The sequence below is a fragment of the Monopterus albus genome, unplaced genomic scaffold (assembly GCF_001952655.1).
Source record: "Monopterus albus unplaced genomic scaffold, M_albus_1.0 scaffold13.1, whole genome shotgun sequence".
Classification (NCBI taxonomy): Eukaryota; Metazoa; Chordata; class Actinopteri; order Synbranchiformes; family Synbranchidae; genus Monopterus; species Monopterus albus.
In genome coordinates this window covers 3,839,631-3,860,573 of record NW_018127893.1, presented here as the reverse complement: position 1 = coordinate 3,860,573, position 20,943 = coordinate 3,839,631, and the positions used below count along the sequence as shown (strand labels likewise).

General features: G+C 41.2%; 1 protein-coding gene across 1 annotated transcript; it reads left to right on the top strand.

The window, feature by feature from the left end:
* Positions 1-556: 556 nt before the first annotated feature.
* asap3 (ArfGAP with SH3 domain, ankyrin repeat and PH domain 3) lies at positions 557-20,940 on the top strand (the record flags this gene model as incomplete). The annotated part of the gene is made up of 24 exons (XM_020590970.1): positions 557-1,056; positions 5,274-5,346; positions 7,361-7,506; positions 8,860-8,934; positions 10,133-10,182; positions 10,768-10,891; positions 12,007-12,092; positions 12,421-12,496; positions 13,353-13,439; positions 13,684-13,793; positions 14,551-14,620; positions 14,719-14,806; positions 15,160-15,208; positions 15,981-16,147; positions 16,324-16,457; positions 16,601-16,692; positions 16,796-16,976; positions 17,909-17,994; positions 18,123-18,238; positions 18,322-18,389; positions 19,092-19,199; positions 19,382-19,607; positions 20,203-20,491; positions 20,760-20,940. Coding segments are annotated over exons 1-24 (2,808 nt in total), but the record flags the coding sequence as incomplete, so codon positions are not given.
* Between the last annotated feature and the right edge of the window lie 3 nt (positions 20,941-20,943).

The following is a 20,943-nucleotide window of genomic DNA, read 5'->3' as shown; positions in this document are numbered from 1 at the left end:
ATACAGCACTTGTAGTTCTCCCAACCTCTCTGATGCATTCTTTCTTTCACTTTGTCAGATGATTTCAGGAGAAGGTCAGTGGGGAGGGACTATAGAAATCCTCCCTCATTGAAAAATGCCTTTTCATGAGATGAAAAGGAGCTTTAGAACCACAGCCAAGAGGATCAAGGTGCAAAGATCTAACGCGGCATTACACCTCCAAACTCCTGATTAAAGAGCAGTGCACATGAAACCCTCTTATTGCAAGCACTGAGCATTTCACTTGTTTTTTTGTTTTGTTTTGTTTTGTTTAAGTATAAGTAATGTAAAATAGCTTTTCATCTCTCACAAGATTTTGGCAAAACTGCACAGTGTTGAATTATAACATTACTTGTTACTTGATAAATTGTATGCCTCTCTGTCTCATAGAACTTCTCTCCCCTCAGCACCCTCATCTCATGCACTGAAATCCCTCTCCTTCGGTTTGTGAATGAGGCATTCTGCATATCCATGGCGACCACAGTGAAGACCCTCTGAAGTTTGCATAGAAATGAGAAGTAAGAATGAAAGAGAGGAAGACAGGGACACACACCGACACGCACATTTCTCTCTGCACTGTGGCAGAAAGCACAAACATTCCCACGTGATGATGGAGTTTGCTCCCTCCCTCACTGTGCGCACAATAGCGCGCTGGCACACCTCCACGCACACGCTCGTTGAGTGGAGACTAAACTCGGTCAGGACTCAAGTCTGGTTTTAGACAACTTTCCACTTTAAAGAAGTTTTCGGGGACAACATTCAGAGGAGCACGGTCACTCTTCCGTCGCCTTCTTGCATACAATGGAGGAGTGAAGTATTTATTTTTGCCTTCAAATGGGAATTAACTTGCGCGCTTGAAACGTTCGTTCACTTTTCTCCCACGGTGACACTTGGACCCCTTCCTCCCGAAACATGCTGGAGCAAATAAGCATTTCGGACTTTGTGGTCCTGACAAACGAGGATTTATCTTCGCCGGGCACTTCAACTTTTCAGTCCAAAATGAGCGACTGTAGGAACACAGTTTCCACCGTGGAGGAGGTGAGGTGGTGCAGAGACGCATGCTTCTGTTTGTCTTGTTTACCTATCAATACACTGTGGCGTATATTTAACTTTAGCCCAGGTAGATAAGTCCTCCACACTCACCTGGAGGTGACCAGCTTTTGTTCTGTGGCAACTTGAGGGTTTTACAGCACCGTGAAGATGAACCATTCTGAGTCGTTAAGGGGCTGTTGGATTTGATTCAGCATTGTTTCCAGGTGTACACAACTGCCTGAGATAAGCTTGCTGACTTTGCCCCTGGTTAGGGCAGACGAAACAGTAGTTTCATTTTAGGGGCTGTTACTAACTAAAGGGATCAGTTTACAGAGGGGCAAGTGCAGAAACTGCTGTTGGGGCAACATATGTGTATAGAGATGCATGTCTATGGTTTGTGGTTTTGGGATAGCTACCTGGGTGAACATGTGAACTATCTGGTACCAAAATGGACAGTTTCATAGTTCATGCGTGTTTTTTGGACCATTGTAACAAAAACTGAGACATACAACTTAGTGGGGCAGTTTAGCTCAATCTAATACAGCAATGCAATAAAAAGGTTCTTCTCATTCATATCAGTCTAGGCTAAACAAATAATAAACACCTCTGGGTAATAAAGTGCAGTTTAAACTAGATAGATACTTTATTGATCCTGAGGGAAATTCATATTTGAATCAACACCCCTATAAAACTGAACATTACCATTTTCATGAAGGGAGGATTTATTGCAGGACTATTGTATTAGACTGCATTCGTTTCAGGTAGGTGTGAGTGTATAAGCTGCTGTATGGCTTTAGCACAGTTTGTCAGTGTGTTCTGTGTGTTTGTACAGTGTTCAGGAAAAGACTGGATGTTGGCATTCACAGTCATTCAGTGCAGCCTGACCTGGTTCAGTGTTACAGTAAAGGTTGTGCAGTAATATGTAGCATCTGCGACTTTACTTGGCCTTGTCTTTCCTGTCATGGGAGTCCGACTGAGATGGGACTCGAACAGAACACACATGGAACAGTTGACATGGCAGAAGGAAGCGTGGCCCACTGACAGAATAAGATATTGTTATTGTAAGTCATGTTTTTCCATGATGGCTAGTGTGTCTGCGAAGGCCAGTTTTGCTCATTTTGTTTGCGTGAACTGGTTGTTTGCCTCAAGGCTTGTTTGAGATCGTAGTGCGTGTGCGTTTGTGTTTGTTTAAATTCTGTTCTCACAAAGCTCTTTGGGCAAAGGAGGAAACGGAGGTGGGCTGCCATGAACTCTGCCATAAAACAAATAATCCAAGTGTGTCAATCTTCCTTGTGACAAAACATTATTGTTCACTGTTAAGCTGTAACCCAAGACGGAGTTCTATTGTCAGGTTAGAGCTCACTTGAGTTTGAATGACTGTGGTTTTCAGTTACAAATTGATGCCTCAGGAACTCTTTCTAAAATTAGACATGCAACATGTGGGAAAAAAGTTATATAGAATGTTTGTTTGCCAACAGTAACAGCTGGATTGCAATTGATACATCGCCAATTAAAGCAGGGAGTCATTAAAAGCTTGTGTGAGATGTGTTAGGTATTTTTTGTCAGATAGATGTTGGATAGATACTTTATGTATTAGAAATGTTTAGTGGAGATAGGATGTCTAGTTAGGCTGTTAAATGCTTAGGCATGCTTATGAGTTTCTACAGGGTACATCTGGTCAAGGATAACTAGAGAGAATCCGAGGGGATATAATGTATAGGCCTGGTGGGTTCAGGGTCTTTTCATCTTACATCTGCCTGCGAGCAGTTTGGAGGTGCAAGATACCTGAGCGTGTAATGTTAGTTTTACCTGTGATCTTTTGAGTAGATCAGCACTGTTTTGAAGTTACTTGGACTGTCTCGTCTCTCAGAGTTAGCAATGGTAACAAGAACCAAAGACCGACAAATGAGAGGTCTTCATTAAAACTTTCCTGCATAGAAACTGGCAGTCAAACAGAGACTGAGGGAGCGGAATCTTTGGTTTATAAAGAGAGCAGTTTTAGAAAACTGCCTGCTGTATTTATCTTGGACTGCTGCCCTTATTTATGGTGATGATGACACACTGGAAAATACATAGCTGGAATAGCTGCTCCGGGGAGGGTCACACTGGAATCCTACACATGTGCACAGAGACAGACAGACAGACGCACACATGCACAGATGTAAATACAACAGCCCCTTTATAGATAGATTTATGGTTATTATGTTTAGTCTTCTCAGAAAGCTTGAATAATGGCTTGGGTAATGTGTGGGGATGTTTGTGGTTTACAGCTGCAGACAGGGAGACGGACATCATTTACCCACACATGGCTACTTGTTAGGCTACTCCTGATTAGAGACAATGATAAAGGGAGAAAGACAAAGATATGGAATGATTTTAGCTATAATCTATAAGGGGCTTTGAGTGATTTTTATTTTAAAGAACAGGTCTAAGGTTTTCTACTATGTTCAATGCTACGTGGTGAAATGAAACATTGTAGATTTTCTTGCCGGTGTATAATCATGCCAAGTTAATAAGGATCAGGTATTAGTTTACTCATGAAATAATACGCTCTGCTGTCAGCAGTCACATACACACCCTGACAGCAGGTGTACACGTTTTTGCATATGAACACACGGCACGCTCACAGGTGGAGCTCTCTGCCGTCTCCAGGGCAAATATGTGTGTTGTTGTTTGACAGTCTGTGTGTCTGGACTGATGGGTGGGTTGTCTTTACGTGTGTGTCTCTTAGTGCCCTCATTTATTTCACGAAATTCAACAAACACAACCTGTTTTGTTCACTTGCACCAGCTTGTTTCCACTGTTTATCCCCTGTCTGCCAACCAACTTACCAGTCAGAGGAAACGACAGCAGCAGCAGCAGCAGCAGCGAGCAACTCCCGTCTCCAGTCTCCACTAAATTACTTTCCCATTCATTGTCTGCTGAGGCACATAACACCCACAACACCTTTTAATTACTGAACTAACACTTTGGGAGTGGACTTGACCACAAAGGACCGGGGCGTGTAAACAACAGCATCTAACAAGGCAAGGGCTTCAAGTCTGTATTTCTGACTTGTTAAAGCTATTTCTGGTGGCACTTAAGTAGAGTGCCTCATGTCTAGCTTGGTGAAACAAGTGGCCTGTGTAAGTTGAATAAACAGGGTGTAGTTTTAAACCTTGTTGGGTTGGAAGATTGACTCTCCATATACACTCACTGGCCACTCCTGACTTAACATCTGTGTTTATGAAGCTCAGAATGTTTCTGTTTTTGGTGAAATTGCCATAAATGTATAAATTCAATTATATTTATTATTGAGGTCATACTTAAAGGTGGTGTTGTACGGAACTACATTATATTTAGAGACGTCTGTATTTTTGTCCTCCCCAGCTATATACATGTGAGAGGGTCAGAATATTAGGAACGCCTCTGAATATAATATAATATATACACAGATGTTAAGGCACAAGTGTTGCATTGAATTACATACAACTGTACAGGTGTACCTAATAAAGTGGCTGGTGAGTGTACAATCCGCATCGTGTGTCAGAGTTAGAGGAAGATTTATTTTTCCTGAAACAAAACCCCTAATGTCTGGTTTTAATGTGGGAAAGTATTGTTTCAGCCTGAAAAGCGACAGTCAGACAGGTGATATACATGCAGTGACATCATACGGGGCTTTATTGTGACAGCACAAGACAGGATTGTCTTGTTGGTGAGTGCTGAATCATTAGTTCGCCTGACTCACACACACCGTGAGAAAACTAAGTGAACACACACATACCTACTTCAAACCTTGAGAACAGTAAAAAAACCGCATAAAGATCTGCACAACTGACATCTAATTCTGACATCAAGAAAGATTGTAGCCTCTCACCTGTATGGTGGGGAGAGAGAAGGATTGAATGGAGTTAGGTTGGGCAGTGAGAGGATATATATATATATATACTGTGAAATTACAGAAACTGGCAGGAGTATTGTAAGGTGACTGAATTTGCAGGATTTTTGTATCAATGTGAAAAAAGGTTATCTTGCTTTAAGTTACTTAGTAAAACAGATACAATTTCTCAGTTGGATCAGTATCAGAGTATAAATCTACATATAATGTGACACAGAGACTCATATTGCCCACTCCTAAGATGAAGACATTGGCAATTAAAATATCTTTTTGCAATTTAATTTCACACACCTGTCCTTGTCTCATTGTTTTGTTTTTTTTTGTGTGTGTGTGTTTCTTTTTGCAGTCTCTGGAAATGGACCACACAATTCTGCAAAGGATGAAGAAGGTGATCAAAGTTATACACACATCTGGACTCTGTAAGTGTCTTGCAGTTTCTTTAACAAAATATTTTACTGGTTTTAGAAAAGCATATCACGTTTTATCAGTGGATGTACAGTAGTTATCAAGGAAATGGATTTATTGACAATGTTGCTTGCTACTATCCCACATTTTGTCCTTGCGAACATAATGTAAAGCTTACTTTACTGCGAGCTCGACAGAACATGCGCCTGGTCAGGCTGATAGTGAGTTTTAAGAATGCAAGGCCAATGACATCAGACAGCCTTTGGCCGCTTATTGAAATAGCGTACATTGTTGGATTCGAACAGTTAATTACATTTAGAATGTTTATTTATTTATTTTTTACCGTGTTGAGACGAATGTTCGCAATTAGAATAAAAAGTGACAGCCCTAATGGGTGATTGTGTTTACATTGATACAGGTTTTGTGGTGCATGTTAAGGGAACAGGTACGTGCAGTTTCAGCAGCAACGTGGTGCTCAGTTTTCAGTGACCTCACAGAACCATAGGGTCACTGAATGAATGTTATGTGTGTGTCTTGTAAGCTTTTCTCAGCACAATTTGCCTTCAAACTCTCGGAAGTGAACATACATAAGATGTGAGTGTTCACCTCAACAATGTGCCAGAGAAACAGAGGAACTGCATGACATATCCTGGAGTTGTTTTTCTGTGCACACTTACAAGCCTGCTTCCCATTTTGAGGCTTCAACTCATAGGTTTTTAGTAGAAATGAGTCAGAGAGGCAGCTGTCCAGAATTAAGCAACTAGATACAGTCGGCAGTGCTACAGTGCTTCTATTTACTCCAGTGCATCTAAGTATAATCGTGTGGGTCAGTTCCTGTAATGTAAGGAGCCCCTGTGTCACACATTATGTTGTTGAATCCCTTAAGCAGTCCTGATGTTAGTCATGGATTGACAGTCTCCCTCAACACACATACAGACTCGGTCATACGCCCACTCCTCCCCCATGGTGGTTTGATGGCATCTTACTGTGTCGCACATACAAAAACACATGTGGTCAGTCGATCTTTCATTTTCTATTCCCATAAACTGCTAAGTAGCACTTTTCTGCCGAGAAGCGGAGGCCTTTGTGTCTGTGTGTGTTCTGGCGGAGGAGCCAAGGGCTTGCTCTGCTGGTATGTTAAAGGTCAGCTGTAAAATCGTCCTCCAATGTCCTCTGTGACTCAGCTGTTGTTTGATGGATGCATGTATTTTGTTTGTTAAAATACTTTTTAAAATGATCATGCCATCACAATAGCTCAGCGTTCCCACTCGCCATTGATTTTGTGTCTTCCATTCATACAGTATTCTCTCTTTTATTTAGTTTTGCTGTCATGCAAAATGTTCAGTTTCAGCCATTTAATGGTCTGTCTCCCAGGTACACTTGACCATTTTATATTGCATTACAGTGGAAGCTGGAGCAGAACTTACGATGTACCTTCTGCTTATTTCTGCATGTTTTTTATTCTGCTATGGGCACTCGGACAGGTGTTAGTCCACTGCCCGCAACAAATGATTTCAGTTTCACTTTAAAGTTGTCAGCTAGGATGTTTCTATATGACTTTGCTGAATAAACATGGTAGAAATTGTTAATCAGGTGCTCATTTTTGTTTATTTAAAATGACGATTTCCATAGCTTGAATTATAACCTGTATTTACACGATGTCCTTGTCTAAGCCTCAGTTCGGTGCACAGTAGCTGTGAAACCTTGACTAGTTCGGTTTAAATCATAGTGGTGCCAGGTGGAGCTCAGATCCGTTTTCATCAGCCCTTTTCCACAGATGGTCAAGAGACTGTGGGCCCACTGAGGTCATGCTCTTTAAAGTGACCTTTAAGACCCAGAGAAATATGGGTCTCTATATGTTTGCTTGTCTTTTGCTCCAAAATGGGTGGAAACCAGTACTAATTTATCCCACATGCTCTCACTGCACCAGGGCAAGTCACTCTGCCTTCTTCAGATTCTCTACAGTGTAAATCAAGCCTGAATCACCTTTAACTGTCTCACTGTGTGTGCATGTGTGTTGTTTTTCAGCTCACGTGGACAACAAGGAGCAGTATATCGAGGTGCTGGAGAACCTGGGGAATAGTCACCTAAACCAGGACAACAATGAAATCTCCACAGGTTTCCTCAACCTGGCTGTGTTCACCAGAGAAGTCACAGCTCTTTTCAAAAATCTGGTGAGTAAAGAAAAAGGACAAGTGTATTGAGGAAAAGGAAAAAGGAAAGGGGAGGTTTCTTCAAATTAGCTGTCTTTGCTAGAGAGTTTAAAGCATACACGTCAAATCTATTGTGAAAACTGAAAGAAGAGTTGTGGAAATAGACAGTAGTTAAGGTGTTTATGTGAAACAGCAGCAGGTGGCAGAACCCCAATTCTACCCACGTAAGATGTTGTGTATGTGTGTGTACTTGCATGAAGGCATGGAGGAAATGGGTTTTTAACTTCTGCCTTTTGGCTGCACAATATGGGGCAGTCCGGAACCCTCCCACTGATAGTTTCTATGGTGACGATAATTCATCCCAGACCTCCATGTGTGAGTAAACACGCACACATACAGACTGTCCCACAATGTCAGTCATGACTTCACAGAGCCAAGTGGGCCTTACAGATGTGAGAGGGAAGTAGGTCCAAACGATTAACAGGATGGTAATTTAAGAAGCAGCGCTGCAAAGTCTCTGTGAACGTGCCCCATGTGTGAGTGATTGCATGTTTGTCCCACTGGCTGTGTGTGTATACAGGCATGTATGCATTGATCCATCGCGTCTCTACATGTGTTGATGCATATATTGACACTGGGAGTTGGTATTTCCTTGTGTCACAACTGTATTTTCTATTAGCTATTGGATGCCAAGCAAAACAGTTCCACTAGTCTCCAGGCCCCTGTGTCAGTATATCAAGGCCAGCTCAGCAGTCTGCTCACAGAAGTGGTTGGACATTGTTTATGTTAAGAGCAGGGTGCAGCTTAGTTGTAATGCACAAGGATCTGTGCAAAGGCTGTACTGACATTTATAAACAGACTTTGTAAATGTGAACAGGGGTCAAGCTGGAGGCATGTGGACATGAAGATGAATGACAAAGCCATACTGCATACAAATGAAGGTGTAATGTACTTCAATGGAGGAATTAGTGGTAATTATGTGTTACGGTAAAACACAACCTGTTGGAGTTATGCTGGTTAGTGAGTCATTCTCCCCAGATCCACAGATCTTCTCTTCATCCAAACCTCAAATTGAATCTCTACTTTCCTCTGCGCAAACACTTGATTAAAGCCATTACATCATGCTCTCCTTTGGATCCAAAAACCGTAATGGTACACATTATTGTCCAGTGATTCTTTTGATGAATCACCAGCTCAAGATGCCTGAATCACTGTTTTAGGGTTGTGCACACTCATTCCCAGAAAAGTTAAGTCCACAGGGAGCTACATTAAAAATGTGTTCAGTTGTGTTTATGTTTGGTCATATTGCAGCAGATAAGGGTCTATGATATTGAAACTTTCTTTACTCATTTCCTCTGCTTTTACATATTCCAGGTGCAAAACCTCAACAACATCATGGCGTTTCCTTTGGAAAATGTGCTGAAGTCAGAGCTCCGGGACAGCAGACTAGTGAGTCTAGCTTTAGTACAGATTTATTGAAGGCTAATACTTTCTCCCAGCTTAACTGTTAGACACATTATGTTGTCCTGTCATGTCTTGCTTTAGGACAGAGAGCCCGTAATGTTAAATCCATAAAGTATATTTCACAAGTTATTCTGTAATATAGCCCAGTTGTATAAGATTGTACAGTTCACTTTGAATTTATGATTTTGAACAGCAGAGACAGCTTGTAGTTTTGTTTCCATATAAAGAGAAATCCTCTACCTGGTCAATGATACCAAGTGAAAAGATATTTTTGGCAGAGTGCATTGCCATTGCTATATTATTACAGATACATGTACTTTGAGAAACAATTCAAATATGAATCTAGTGGTTCTTGTTATTTTTGCTCAGCTACAGCTCAATGATTTCAGCAGATTGTGTCAGCTGTGTGTTATGTAGTGTATAGGATAATAAGAAAACTGTGACAGAATAACCATATCTTATCTTTTATCACACTATGATATTATGTCAAGTTATTGCCAAGTCTATAATAAATAACGGAAGAGCTTTTAGGGCAGCTGAAGTTACTGGTATGCCCTCATAAAGCACTACATTCAAATAAAAACAATTGTAGACAGTATTTGTTCTGTGCACACTGTAAATTAAGATTTTGATTTGGAGCTCAGAAAGACAAATATCTGTAGATGTTAACTTTAATGCCCAAAATGAATGATTGATTGTAAAACAGGTTTGGGTGGATCTCCTTGCTCATGTTCTCTGTCTGCTGTAGACGCGGCTCAGCCTGCTAAGATATTGGATAAGAGGCTGTAAATGTAGATTAATGAGTATGTTTCAACTGATCTGTCTTGCCCTGTATGTGGCTTTTGGATTTTCCCTGCCAGCAGACTAGTGAGTAATAAACCAGGCTAATGCTTCTATAAGCTCTTGACACTGTCTTTGACACAGATGAACATTGCTTCATTGTTAACTGTGAAGGAAGGCAAAGTGAAATCCTGTTCGCACAGACAGTAGACTAATTATTATAATGTGAGTAATCCTGTCTCTGTGCATCAACTGTAAAATGTAAAATATTGTGTCACCTGAGTGTACTATTAAACACTGGGGAAGGTATTTTATTGATTATGTAAACACCAGTGTCTGACTAGATGGTCATATACTGTACATTAAAACATTTACTCTTCTTTTTGCTCTTTTTCATCTGCAGGAACTCAAGAAACAGATGGAGAAGAGCTGGAAGGAATATGACATAAAAATGTAAATGAACCATTCTCTCCCACATAGTTCGTTACCTCACATTCATATGGCTGTATAGTATGTGATTACAGTCCAATTTTAAAAAAATCTTTAGGCTTTGTTGCTTTCCTGGCTAAAAAGAAACCAAATCCGTAGATGGATGTAATTGCCTCAGTACAGTTGTATCACACATTTCTGCTTCTTGCTAATCTCTTCCAGAGTCTTGGAAGTTGATGTAACTGCAGATGTTAATAGGAAAATGCAGTAGTTAATACCTCATGGCCGTTCTCTGTTACATTCTCCATTACATTACTGTGAAATAAAACTGAGCCACTTGCACTTTGCAGCTATCATTTGATCTCATTTTAATGGCGGTGTTTTTAGTGTGTAAGGAGATTCCACCTCTTCTTTATTGCCTTTCATCCACATCTATGAGAAAGGTAAATGTATTAGTCCCTCAGTCTGAAGCAGAAAAGAAGCAGCTCACTTAAAATCCTCAAGTACTTCACTCTTTCTGTGATCATTAACCATGCAGATGGCTAAATAATTGTGACATCATAATTTCTCTCTTGCTTTATTTTCTTTTTACTTTCCTCCCCCCATCAGAGGGAAGCTAGAGAAGGAGAGGAAGGAGAAGACCAGGCAGCTGGGGCTGATCAGGACGGACGTATCAGATGGAGGGGAGGACATGGAGAGGGAGAGGAGGACTTTTCAGCTGCAAATGTGCGAGGTGGGGGATTAGTGCCAGTCAAAATACTAGACCCAGCTACCTTTCACATACCTTAGGCAGGCTCGATTTTAGTTCACATGGGTGGTCTGCCTTACAGATGCCGTATTCCATCCATGGCAGATTGGATGGCCCGGGTTGATCCCTTTTGTGCCTCTCCACTAATTCTTGTGGTGGAGAAAATATGCTTTAGAAAGTAAAACATGGATGTGTTTGGTTGAATATTGCACAGCTGCAGTTGATCTAGGCTACATACATCAGAAATTGTAGTTCAAAGGCAGAAAACCGCTTCATCACCCACATCTGAAAGAAAGATTTGGATGAAGTTCTTGTGAAATTCACTGGCAGTGCTGTTACATACAGTACAGGCGGTGTAGCCTCAGTTGCTATTGCACATGTAGCTGGAGAAAACCCTGAGAAGAAAATAGCCTAATCCTGACCTGCTGTTGAGACAAAGAAGAGGGGCAGTGAAAACAGAATATCCACTTGTTGCAAGCCACTCCACCCCTTCTTGACTTCTTTTCCCCTGCATACATACAAACACACAAACTTATTTAAATATACACAGAACAGAAACACTTTACTACATTTAAGCCTTTCTCCAACTCAACGATGGAGAGACATTTGGACTCCGGCTTTGGTTTTATAGAGCAAAGACCATGTAGTTATTTGTTCCACACAGGGCAGAAACCCCTCTAGCTTACCCACAAAGGTTTTTTCTACTGGGCAGGATGGAAATTATTCACAAGAAAGCCTTCACTATGTGTAATTGTTTTTCATATTTTTTAAGGTTTTCCTAGACCTTTTCCAGTTTCTGTCTACAGGGTTGACTGACTGGCTGGACTGTTGTGTTAAGACACCTTTGACCTTTGAAACGCTACGAAGCAGTGTCCTAGACGGCAAACAGCTACACATTAATAAACATACTCCAAACAGGATATTAAATATGTTGAGTCTAGGATGAGTCTTTAAATTATTTACTTTACACTATCGTCATGCCTCATTTTTATATTCACACTTCATGTTTTGTTGACCCATTTAGCTTTTGTATGGAGAGCTGATATTTCTGTACCTTAAAAAAAAAAAACAAAAAAAACTTTCTGTGTTTATTCTTTCAGTACCTTTTGAAGATCCAGGAGCTGAAGGTGCGTCAGGGCCCTGACCTTCTCCAGAGCCTCATCAAATATTTCCAGGTCCAGCTCAGGTCAGTCTCAGCCAAAATCACTGTTTCTATTTATTTTGTCTCATAATCATTTTGTACTAGGTGTGAAATAAGAACAAAAAAACGTGTTGGCATACAAGCAGATGGATTTATACCTTGGGTTTTTGTATAATAGCTTTTTGTCTTTCCACTTCCTTTTACATGCTGTTATTACCGTTGTTAACCATTTACTCCTTTTAATCACACTGAGGGTTTTATGTGGGTTGTTTATACAGCTTCAGTGTGTGATGTTTGATTGGTGCAAGCTACAGTAGGATATTTGAACTGAAGCACCAGCGTGATTCAGCTTTTGTTCTTCTTCTGGTCTCAGTTTCTTTCAGGATGGGCTGAAAGCTGCAGAGAATCTTGCTCCTTTTGTTGAAAAGCTTGCTGCCTCTGTGCACACGGTAATCACAGAAACTGTAGCTGATTTATCTGTCTGCCTGTATTATATACTGTATGTCAGTGTTTACAGGGGTAAATGTTAGATATACAATTTTTTTCATAAAAAACATTTCTCATGATCAGTAGGTCTGACTTTAAGTTCTGTGCTAGCTGCTGTTGTCCTGAATGATTGAAACTGATGTTACCACAAAATGCACTCACATGCACATAAATTGTTATCATACACCCAAGTCCACCCACACACACACTCACTTTTCTCCATTTGTCATCTGTTGCTCAGTCACAGCAATAGGTAAAACTATGTCCAAGGAGACACTTAAAACTCTGACTGTAAATCACATGGTGTTTTCATGCTTTCCCTCTTTCCAAAATATGAAACTAAAAGCATCCCTGATTTTCTTACTTTTTTTCCCCCCAACCAATCTGATGAATGCACAAGGGCGAATTCACAAGCTTCACATTCTTCCCTTTTTCTGGATGAAGCACTGGAAACAGACTGTTAATTGCTACAGTTGGAACGTTAGAGGTTTTTCTGGTTCCTCATGGGCTTAACGCAGACCCGTTCAGACGTGTCTGCCCTCAGCCTCAAGGAGGAAGTTAGACAGAATCTATGTTATGGTCCCAAGGAAAAATGCAAAAATATTTCAGTTAAACTGAGTTTTGTTGCATGCAAGACTGGTCATCCTTCTGCTTTAATACAAAGAGTGCAGTCTCCTAGGACTACACACCCCAGGATTAAACTGCACTCCACGCCCAAATGCTGGAGCAAATCAAAACATTGCGTATGAAATAATGAACACGGGAGAGCAAAAAAAAAAAAAACGCTCCTCTTCTAACTGGTGGGTGTGTGTATCTTAGGTGCGTCTGGACCAGGATGAGGAGGTGAAACAACTGAGCCAGTTGAGGGATTCTCTTAGATCGTTTCTTCAAGTGGAGGGGAAAGAGGTATTTGTATTCATAATACACCATTATTATATCCATTACATCAGTCAAAATACCTGTAGATCTTCAGTCACACCGTATCAGTGTACAAACTAAATATATGCTCTAGAAGGTCGAGCAGCACCTGGGTTTAATTGCTAGCCGAGTGGATTAATTTCTTTTGCAACAATTGTTTTATATTGTTTTAAGTTTTCATGAGCTGGCATGAAACCTTTGAAATAGTCCTCAAACCCTGTTTGTATCCCAGGAGTACCTGAACAGGAAGAACTCTGGCAATGGGTATAGTATCCACCAGCCACAGGGCAACAAGAAGTATGGGACAGAGAAATCTGGCTTCTTGCTCAAGAAGAGCGACGGGTGCGTAAAAGCATTAGTTACAGTGTCCAGATGTCAGGTTCCAAGACTTTTAGACATGAATATTGTGATATAAACCTTATTAATAAGCAGCAATATGTCCTAGTTCAATAGGTAAAGCATTTTTGTTACTAAAGAAGTTGAGAGTTTACACAAAATTGTCTGTTCATGTTTTAACAAAGAACATTTTAGATATTACTCTCTAATGATGACAAGGGTAGCAGTGATCACAGCTGGATAAGGAGTAAGCAACTAAGGCATGGAGAGGCAAAGGGGGGAACTTAAACTTGGTCTACCCCAGCTGGTCCTCATTATTGTGAGATGAAGATTCAAGCAGGGGCCCCTTCTGTGGAACTTATTGGCAGGCTGGCTGACAGAGCGGATCCAGCTTTTGTGTCATGCACATGTACACACACAGACGGCTGTGTGAAAAGGAAAGAGGATGTGGTTCAGTAGGGCGAATGGGAGACTTGAAGAAAGTAAACTTTCCTCAGGCCACTGGCACAAAGCAGAACATGTCCTCAGCCGTTTTTCCTGATTCAGTCAAGATAATGAAAACAAGACAGAAGCACTGTGAATGGAAGTAAGCTGGGCCAGCACAGTGTGTCGCTCCTTGTTACACAAACCAGGGGTGCATGTTCATTAACTGCACAGGATGGATCCAGGTTGATCAGTGATGTATTCATAGTGTGATCTGTACGAATTCTGATTGTATTTTCTTTCTTATGTTGTGTATTTTTGGTGGTATTTTATCCTGTAGGATCAGGAAGGTGTGGCAAAAGAGGAAGTGTGGAGTCAAATTTGGCTGCCTGACCATTTCCCACAGTACGGTGAGGACACAGGCTAAACTGTCTGCAAGCATCTGTTAATTGAATTCTGTTCAGTTTTTCAAATACATACTGACACAAGTGTTTGCATCTGTCTTCAGATCAACCGACCACCAGCCAAGTTGAACCTACTGACCTGTCAGGTGCGACCAAACCCAGAGGACAGGAGGACCTTCGACCTGGTCACTCGTAGGTTCATTCCTAAGCCTTGACCCTTACACTTTACCCTTAACATTTCATCTCTAAAGAATCTAAACAGTCATCTGCAATGCAGCTGTGTTGTTTATTTGGTCCCCACATGTAATATAAATTGAGATCATAACACATGTACTTGATGAATGCCAGAGATTCCTTATAATTTATCTGAAGCTTTGTGACAAAAAACAGGATGTTTATTATGCTTGTTTTATGCCAATTGTAGTCATGCAACCTTTATTTCTACTCTCCTGCTTTGGCTTTAAAAATTCTTCACTCCATCTTCTGTAGGGTAATTAATTTTTAAGATCCACTGAGAGTATCTATCAATTTGTCCTTCTCCATAGATAATCGGACATACCATTTCCAGGCAGAAGATGATCAGGAATGTATGATGTAAGCACTGAAACTACTGTAGACTGCACATTGGCTTTATTCACTTCCTTATCTCATGTATTTTTTTTCATTCTGTAAGCAAGTTGTTACATGCTATGCACTTATTTGAGCTTAGGTCTGCATGTGAAAGAAGCTGCACAGTGATTGCCCTGTCAAAGAAGAGATGTGTATTAAAATGGAAGAATAGAAAGACAAGGTTTGTTTAGTAAAATGGAGGAGTATACAACTGGTCCTGTATGCAGTGATGGACAATCAGGGCTGCCAACAGACTAAAAGGAAGGGAAACTAAAGGATGCAGACAGAAAAAGCTGTGTTGTGGACACTCTGTGGCCCAGCTGGTGCTGGGTGGGACATTTCTTTCTATCCAGCAAGCAAGAGAACATTGTGTGTTGTGATGTGGTGTTAGACAGAGGTACATGCAGGGTTTTTGTCCCTGCACTTCCCATGTGTGTGGCCCTCCAGTCAGACTCTTTGATGTAATGTGCAAAGAGAAAGAGAAATGGTTAGTACAGGAAAGTACTGAAGCTTCAGAACTGAAAGACACAAAGCTCAATATGAATCTGGGCGGTAGATAATTCATGAAACTGAGAAAGTTAGATTAATGATGACTTATCAGTAGACAGCAAAGCAGAAACACCTGCAAAGCACATGTTGGACTAGTTTTAGTCTTCTGAGGAAAAGACCGAACTGATCATTCCTTTGGTTTCACTTGGTGTTACCTGTGATGCGACAGACCTTGTGAACACTTTATATATGTGTGTCTGTGTGTTAGCTGGGTGTCAGTACTGCAGAACAGTAAGGAGGAGGCCTTGAACACAGCGCTGGGAGGAGACCAGCTCCACCTGCAGGACAGCGGGCTTCAGGAACTTTCTCGAGCTGTCATTGCAGAGCTTCGACATATGCCTGGCAACGAGGCTTGTGCTGACTGTGGGGCTCCAGGTTGGCCAGTCATTGCTGTTGTTGATAAATGTGGAATTAAATGTTGGAATATATCCTGGACATGACCTGATTAATAACTGCAAATATCAATTCAAACTTTTTATTTACTTTTGAGTGAAGATCGTGTTTCCCTAACAATCCCAGTCTGTTTGCTTTTTTTGCTCTGTGTATCTCAGATCCAACATGGCTGTCGATGAATCTGGGCATTCTGACCTGTATAGAGTGCTCTGGCATCCACAGAGAGCTGGGTGTCCACTACTCTAGGATCCAGTCTCTCACTCTGGACCTGCTGAGCACCTCTGAGCTCTTGGTACAAAATGCACACATGGAATCACACAGTACCCCACAGACACAATGCTGGTGGATATTCTGTTGTCAGGATGTCTTAGTTTCAGACATGTACCTGTCTAAATTTCACTGATGTGCCTTTATGTCTGCATTGCGTCTCTCCAGTTGGCTGTCAGTATCGGCAACATCAGATTCAATGATATCATGGAGGCAGGCCTTCCAAATGACTCTGTCAAACCACTGCCACAAAGTGATATGTGAGTCCCTGATATCATTTGAATCAAAAATCTCAATGTTCAGAAACCATTTTTATGTTTGTATTGTGCTTTATTTTTCATTAACTGCTTCCTTTAAAACCAGCAATGCCAGAAAGGAGTACATCGTGGCGAAGTACGCAGAGCGTCGGTATGTCCTCCGTAGAGAAGATGCAGATCCCAGCCGACTCTACGATGCTGTGAAGAGCCGTGACCTCACTTCTCTTCTGCAGCTCTACGCTGAGGGAGCAGACTTGGCCAAACCACTCATTCTGCCTGATGGACAGGTGAATATAATTTACACCCACAAATGAATTTCCACACCAGCAATTTCTTCCAGAAATGTGTCCTGTTAGGGTGTGAATGGATGATTAAAAAAATAAAAATTGTGACAAACTGAAGCTCTAACATTCCCGTAGATGTCATGCATTTAGTTTGAATGACAGCTGCACCATGACAAAGTCGCCCACCTGGCTTTTTCTGCCAATTTGGAACTGTGGATAAAACAGTTAACATGACACTCATCTTGATGTTAAGAAAATATGATGACATACAGTATGTGGGAGGCGTGTGGATAGTTAGACTATGACAAGCATGTGTTAATTGTCTTCCTGTGTGCATGTTTCATGTGGGTGTGTAGCCAGAGGCCCTCCATTCTCATTTGCCCTCTAATTCAGTCTTTCCCTCATCTCTCCTTATTCTCTCGTCTCATTTCCTCCACCTCTGCTCTCTCTTTCCAATGCTTCGTCATCTTTTCTTTAATCATGTTCCACCTTCCTGTTACATGCTTCCTGCTCAACATTAGCAGTGTGTGTAAATATGGATGACTTAAATAGGAGTATGTGTGTGTGTGTGTTTGTGCTAGTTGACCCTCATTTATTGTTACAGCTTTTAGGTCAAAGCTAATATCTCCTGAGACCAAGCTCATCCAATTACACATACAATGCTTTTTCTTCCTTCTGCTCCTCCTTTTGCTTAAAGCTGTAGGATTTTTTTTTTTTTTTTTTTTTTTTTTTACTTTTTAACACACAAACACAAAATGATTTGTTGCACAATCAACCTCTGACATTAACCTCAGCAGCATTCTTGTCACTTGCCTTTAGACCTGATTTTCAGGTACAAAATGCAGCCACTTAAGGCCAATGACTCTGTGGTCTTGGCAAAAATATTCTGTGCAAATGGGAAATCTGAAATTTGTATTCTTTTCTTCCCATTTAAGGGGATTAAAGAGACAGCTCTGCACCTTGCTGTACGTCTGGAGGAAAGAAGCTCTCTGTCGCTGGTGGATTTCCTCTGCCAGAACAGGTCAGACAAGTAATCAAGTGCAGTTTGTATCTCTCTTGTGTGAAGAGGTTTAATCTTTTGGCCAGTTGTGTTAGACTTAACTGGTATTGTTAAACACCATCTGTCTATTCTGTATGGTCACTCTACAGCAACTGTCTGGAGAAGAGAACATCAGAAGGAAACACAGCCCTTCACTACAGCATTCTACATCACAAACCTGAGTCTCTCAAGTTACTGCTAAAAGCGAAGGCAGCTCTACAAACAGGTAGTGTTAACTCTGTTTACTGTATTTATCTCTCACACAGTGCAATCAGCTCTTAAAATATTTATTTTATACATCTTTTGTAGTGAACTTGGCAGGAGAGACGGCCCTAGATGCTGCACGGAGGCTGCAGCATACACAATGTGTCGAGCTGGTGAGACCCCACGTTCCATCTTTCATTTGGACTCTTTTAATTCACGTTCAAAGAACACACACACTAAAGACATAAGTTTAACCAAGGAATCAAGTTGCAACATAAAAATACCTACCAGAAAGCCAATCCAGAATCAAAACAAAACAGTTTCCACAACTGGAAATACTACCTTAAAATAACTCCCTGTGCAGCAAAGCTCAACTAAGGACTCACTCCCAGGACAAAGAATCTTCTCCTCATCAGGTCCCAGTGTGGATCATTTGTAAACTGATTTTATTTTCTTACCAGCCATCTGCCTCCTGGTATAATATCCTGTTTGTGCATAACCATGTATTGCACTCTTAGTGTGTAGCAGCTAGCACAGAACATTGCCCTAAAATTCACTATTCGCTTTTACTGATTGTATTAATTATAAGCTGGCTTATGTTGTCATTTATACTCCTTTTTCCTTAGGGTCCAGTATTTCCTTTTTTCATGGAACCTTTGACTTAAACATTAAAATACTTGTACTTACCTGCACTTCAAAACCAAAGGCTGCGAGCCAAGAGCAGCCAAAAAGCAGAAACTAAACCAACAAAAGCTGAAATACAATTGGCTTGACAGAGCCAAGTATACAGTTACTGCATCATCGTTGATCCCAGCTTTTGTGGGTTTTACTGGATAAAAGCATGAGCATTGAGTGATTGTGCTCCTGTGTTTTAGTTGGAGTTGGCCCAGAATGGGAAGTTTAACTCTCAGATTCATGTGGAGTTCATGTGGGAGACTCCGTCTCAGGAGCTCTATGACAGTGAGGATGACCTGGATGAGAAGGTAAACACCACAATACACTCACCTGGCTAGTTTCTTTACCGGTTTTGTCTGTTGACCAAAAAAGCTTTTACAAAGATTGTAAATCTTAGGGGTTTTCCACTGTAGACTCCTCTACTAGTGTGGAAAAGATAAAAAAAAAGGTAAAGCAACTCTTGATTTTGAAACCTTCTGCTTTCTTCCAGGTGAGCCCGTTATCCAAAAACTGTCCTCCGCCGTCCTCCAGTGGAGGCAGCGGTACTGCTCTGGCTCGCTGGAGTTCAGCTAATGGCGCCAATGCTAGTACAGGCAGCCGGCCTTGTCAGCCTTATGAGAATCTAGATTTCCTATACAGAAATCCTCCTGCCAACAGCTCACCTTCTGGAGCATCAGGACCACCACCCCCACTGCCAGCTAAATCCATCCAAAGAGGTGAGTTACTATACAAGGTTTATACCCTAACTACTCCTCAGTCACCTCTGAAAACTTTATCAAAAATAAGATAGTTAACATAGAACTAAGAAATCATCATTATAAATCTTAAACATAAAAGGCACAGCTTGCTTTACTCCAAAGAGGGTGTAGGGATGAATTCATTACCCTTCTACCCAGTCATACTACTGGTCTCATATTTAAATAGGCACGCTAACCCTGTAAAGCCTGACACATAAATAGTCAGAACATTCAAATTTTTTGGAACTGAGATGTTTATTAAACCTTTTAACAAAATCCAAAAGAAAATTCTAGATTCAAAATTTTTATTTGCCATTTAAGCATAGACAGTCCAGGCATATAGGAATAAATGTGCCATATTTTTTTGTTATCACATTTGATGCATGGGGCAATTTTTATTTGCTCAGGTGGTTAAAACCCCGCCTGAGCCCGTGCAAATAAGAATTTAATTTTCACTTTAGAACTTAACATACCACACTGCTTTATGAATGAATTTAATTCAATTAATGCTGGTTTTATCAGTAAGATGTGCAATGGTGCTCTTTATCTTTTTCATTTGTTTCCCCCTCTGCAGGTCGCTCAGACCCCCAGATTTCAGTCACAAAACAGGAAGGAACCCCTATTCCAAGACGCTGTTCTAATCCGGCTTCACACTCCTCTAGTTCCCAGACACAGGCACGACACAGCCCTCCTTCACCCAGCACAGAGAACCAAGTACAAGGTAGGAGACGCACCAAGTCTCCTCACAGACAGGGAGGTCTGCTCAAGGGACAGAGGCAGACCTGGGAGGGACCTGGTGCTAGTTCCGGTTCTCAAAGCAGTGCCATGCCAGCATCCTCTCAGAATCACATGGGACCTGTCAGGTAAGACAGACCGGTTATAACATGTTTACACATATCTGTTGACACACTTTAGCAAACATGTGTCTTGTGTGAAAAGGGTCACTGAAAGGATGTGAGTCAAGTAGAAACTTAAACTTTAAATATCACTATGTCCTAAACTAGCCTTTGGGGTCACTTTAATGCAACACAGATGGAAATGATTATCAAGCTCACCTCAGTTTTGAAAGTGACTCCACAGCGATCTTGTTTGATTAGTGTAATTTCATGTTACTCCTGCTTCGCTGTCCAGTTCAGAGAAGACCACGTCGTATCGTCGGACCAACAGTGGAGGAGGCAGCCAGGGGAAATGTGTTGCGTTGTCTCCCAGCTGTGTAGGCAGCCAGGAGGAGCTGTACTGCAGTTTAGTGGGGAATAGTCCAGGCCTCCCCCCAGCTCCTGCTCCTGCTCCAGCCCCATCCCCAACATCCTCCTCT